The sequence below is a fragment of the Brachypodium distachyon genome, chromosome 3 (assembly GCF_000005505.3).
Source record: "Brachypodium distachyon strain Bd21 chromosome 3, Brachypodium_distachyon_v3.0, whole genome shotgun sequence".
In the NCBI taxonomy this organism is placed as follows: Eukaryota; Viridiplantae; Streptophyta; class Magnoliopsida; order Poales; family Poaceae; genus Brachypodium; species Brachypodium distachyon.
The window spans coordinates 45,733,465-45,737,478 of record NC_016133.3 but is presented as its reverse complement, the minus strand read 5'-3'; the positions used below and the strand labels follow the sequence as shown (position 1 = coordinate 45,737,478).

At 42.5% G+C, this 4,014-nt stretch overlaps 1 protein-coding gene across 1 annotated transcript; it reads right to left on the bottom strand.

The window, feature by feature from the left end:
• Positions 1-2,092: 2,092 nt before the first annotated feature.
• LOC112271696 lies at positions 2,093-3,743 on the bottom strand. The gene is made up of 5 exons (XM_024461458.1): positions 3,700-3,743; positions 3,432-3,604; positions 3,104-3,178; positions 2,916-2,969; positions 2,093-2,301 (listed from the first exon to the last, which is right to left on the bottom strand). Exons 1-5 carry the CDS (start codon positions 3,741-3,743, stop codon positions 2,294-2,296), a joined length of 354 nt encoding a protein of 117 aa, XP_024317226.1. The 3' UTR covers positions 2,093-2,293.
• Positions 3,744-4,014: the final 271 nt, after the last annotated feature.

Genomic DNA, 4,014 nt, shown 5'->3' with positions numbered 1-4,014 from the left:
TAATTTGGTGCATATCTACAGATGATTGAGTTTGTCAATCGATGTGGCCACACCTACTTTGTACATACGAAAGAAAATAAATGTATTTTATCAAGCCCTACGTACATGAGAAATGGAATGTTGTGCGTAGTCTTTTCATCAGAATTTTAGGATCGTGCAGTTGTATACTCATGCAGTGCAAATCAATGTCGATGATTGCTTGCATGAAGTGTACCGACTCACCCAAAAACCTAGCTATAGTAGGGTGAGGTGATAAAGATGGAGTATTTAACACTCCTTCACCCATATGACGTACTTGGGGAGATTCGGTTGCAGATATCATGTTAGATAGGACATACAACCGAGACCTCTTACATATCAATTTAAATTATATGCACCAATCGCTTCACAATGTTTTTAAAGCCAAAGCTAACGTAGAGAGGTGATATAATATATTTAAACATCTTTCCTACTTATAAAGTTTGCAGTTGTCGGTCCTTGCTTCACTTATTTGCAACTCTTCTCTTCTCACTCTTGATAAGTCAGACTGTGTAAACCCATGAGTTGGAGCAACAAATCGTAATTCTTCGATCCTTCCCCAGTCTTCTGCTGCATCCCCTCTTCCTTCAACATGAGTTTGGGTCAGAAATTACTTAGAATGAACCATTTGTCGGATTGTTACCGTGGTGGTAGTACCCCCAACCGATCAAGGATCAAACCGACATCCTGCATGTCTCATTGTCAGGCGGACTATACTTTCACTGGTCAGCAAGGTTTTGGTGCCAATGCAAACACCATATTTTTTTGAGACAGCAAAGACCTATATTTTGAATGCTTTACAAACCTGATTACAATCCAAACACAATGGTTGGTTATTCTGTCCTAGTGTCCTTTACGGTCCTGAATTTGAATCCTCCTTAGCGCCCCTTTTTGGTTCAAAATATTTTTTTGTTTCTCACGGAAAATGCGAGAGCAAGAATTAATTGAATCCATGACCCGGAGAACATATATTGCGGGATGCCACTGCAGTACCATTTCATTGGGTCCTAAAAATGATAATTGTCAATATATACCTTTATTAAGCGTTTAAATTTAACTTTTTTAGACGATACAATATTTTTTGCTCGGTATGTTCATTTACCGTGGGGAGGCGGTATATGTGGTCACCCAATAGTAACCAAAATTATCAGTATTGTCCGATGCTACTGACTTCGCCAATCTCAAGTCGCTTTGCAACTCTAGCCTTTTGCATATGTGGAAGTGTGCGTGGCCGTGTATCGGTGTATGAGTTTACGATGTAATCGTCGTTGTTTCCAGAATATTAAAAATACTAGCAAAGTACCAACGGAGTCTCAAAATTTCAGCGATTGACGATGATGTCATGCCCGTGCGTTCTTATGGAGGTACAAAAATTTCATCAATCCATGCCAACTTGTGCCAAAAATTAGGTTACGTGCACATGAGCGACTTTTTTTCTTCCTTGGAACATAGGAAGTAGCCGGTGCAATGTCACGACATAACAAAGATGAAAACCAAATTTGGTAGTTGCTCGAAAACACATGTTCAGGGTCTTAACATGGGACGATGATATAAAAGGGAAAATGAAAATGAAAACTGATAACTTGTTAGGTACGTTCATCTGGTTCAAAAATCAGAATATATAGAATAATCTATACAAAGAACTAAATCAAATCGGCTATGCGCGTCAACATACCATACTTTCATTAGGCCCACTGAATTCAACCAAGAACTGCTGCATCCGGACATTCTCCATCTCGACCTTGTGGGCTTGTAGTGGTTCATCATCCTGGAAGCATCAACAGAGACAGAAAACCTGATCAAGGAAGAACCCCAGTATCCCACGGTAAAATCTCCGTCCTCGAGAAATCCAAAAGACTCGGTTATCCTCCTCATAGCTTCATGAGGTTCATGTCCCGGCGCTTGCTCGGAGAGGACATCTTGGGTGGGCTGAAAACAGAGTTAATAATTGTACTGTTATTTCTGAACTGAATAGGGTTGATCATTATGCCGGGTAATAACATTGTTTCTTAAAAACAGACCTGGAACCACACTGGAAATATAAAAGTAGAAACATTGCGTGGCAATAGTTTCGTTAATTTATTATTGAAATCACGTAGCTGATTTGTGAATGATTCCTGAACTTCAAAATAAAACTAATTTATTATTGAAATCACATAGCTGATTCCTGATTTATTGAAATCAGATAGATGATAAACTCAACAGCACCGTACCTTGCTGGTCCTCCCATTAAGTATGTTAAAGAAATCAGATCCATGAATTACATTACCTGATCCTATAAACCTGTAGAAATTGGCAAAAAATAAAACACAATTATTGAAAATGAAATCAGATTCTCCGAGAGACATTTCAGCAAAGATGTGATGTCCATATTTGTCCACAAAAGGATATTTAACAGATATGGTACAAGCTTGCAGACTGTTATATACTAAGTGTGTACTCACCTCATCAAGGCAAAAAGGATATTTGTTTCAAAAGGGATACACTCAACTTGTTGCAGGCACAAAATTTGTACCATATCTGAACCGAAAATACTCTTGTGATACGCAAATTAAGTTTGTACCATATCTGAACCGAAAATACTCTTGTGATACGCAAATTAAGTTTTCCAACGCACAAGTATCAGGTAAATCCATTTTTCCAATTAAAAAGGACAATTTATAAATGACTTAGAAATAGCAATCCCCTTTAGTTTTAGAGCCTATATTCTTTAGCATCTAAATTAGGTTCTAAGGTGGGCCTTCAACTATCTGTCTACATGGTTCTAATCTTAGGTACATATTATTACAACCAGTAGCACCACTTAGTTCCTTTCCCTTCTCTTCTAGTGTGATCTTACACTTCCATAAAATAAAATAAATTAACATATCTGGTAGTTAGTACTTGGGACAAATTACCTGTCCAGACAGACAGACCTCCAATCCTCTCAACACTCGCACTAAGCCCATCAACTTCATCATCATGATGTCCGAAGGAAACATTGTATAACACCCGCAAAAAATAAGGAAATATTGTATAAGCATCAAAGGGATGCAAGCTACATGAACTTTACATGAACTCACCAAGAATAAGAGTACTAACATACCAGCCCCAACTCTACGCACAAAATCCATGAGGATGTCACCGAACTTGAATTTGTCTTTCATTCCGTCATCTATTTCTGTGCCGCAAAAACAAAACATCTTAGCATGTAGAAAGACCATGGGTATCGACAACTAGGAGGTTGAAGCGAAGCTGGCCAGCTAACAGAAGTATATTTACACAGGAAATTACATTGTAGAACTATGTTACATAAGAAATTTGAACTTCATCTATCATACTCAATATTTGGCTGCTGTGGATTGGTCCACTCAAGACTTAGAAAAACGAAGACATGACTGAAACTCTAGGAGACAAATTCAGATTAGGAAGACCTGAATGATTAAGTTGGCTGGGACGGACAAGGCAAGCGCACCGAAGGCCCTCCCTCCACCTCTCCCCAATCTTACACCTTCGTACTGGCAGGGGCAGATGCGCCGGAAATGCGCGGAGATGGAGACCGCGCTCGCCGACTGGCTGCCTGGAGATGCCCTCACCGCCGGGCTTCCTGGGAGATGCCCTCACGACGAGGGTGGAACCCGGCCTCTTCCGCCGCCACCACACGAGATCCGGCGTGTGAGAGGGGCTAGCTGGCTAGGGCACCGTGGGGGGGTAGGGAGAGGGGATCGGGCAAGGGGCGCCGCCATGGGGCGAGAGGGGGACGGCTGCAGCGAGCGGAGCGGTGCGGCAATCAGCGGCGCGGATGCGGCTGGAGCACTTAGCGGCGGACGACGACCAACGGGCTGGCTTCCGCCACGCAACTCCTCGGTCGGCCACGGCCTCCAACTTCTTCTCCCCAATCCGATCCCTCAAGTCCCGCCTGCCCGCCGGCCACATCCTCTACGGTCAGCGTTGGCGGGGCGACGCGGCTGCCAGGCCGTCCGAGGCCAAGGAATGCGACCTCTCCACCGAGGAGGC

Bases quoted from the DNA above. Each gene is read 5' to 3' on its own strand.
- LOC112271696 (XM_024461458.1), bottom strand. From the start codon at position 3,743: ATGGCGGCGCCCCTTGCCCGATCCCCTCTCCCTACCCCCCCACG. The intron at 3,605-3,699 runs GTGCCCTAGCCA...GGCATCTCCCAG, and splicing joins CCTCTCCCTACCCCCCCACG to GAAGCCCGGCGGTGAGGGCA. The intron at 3,179-3,431 runs GTCTTCCTAATC...TTTGCGGCACAG, and splicing joins CAGCCAACTTAATCATTCAG to AAATAGATGACGGAATGAAA.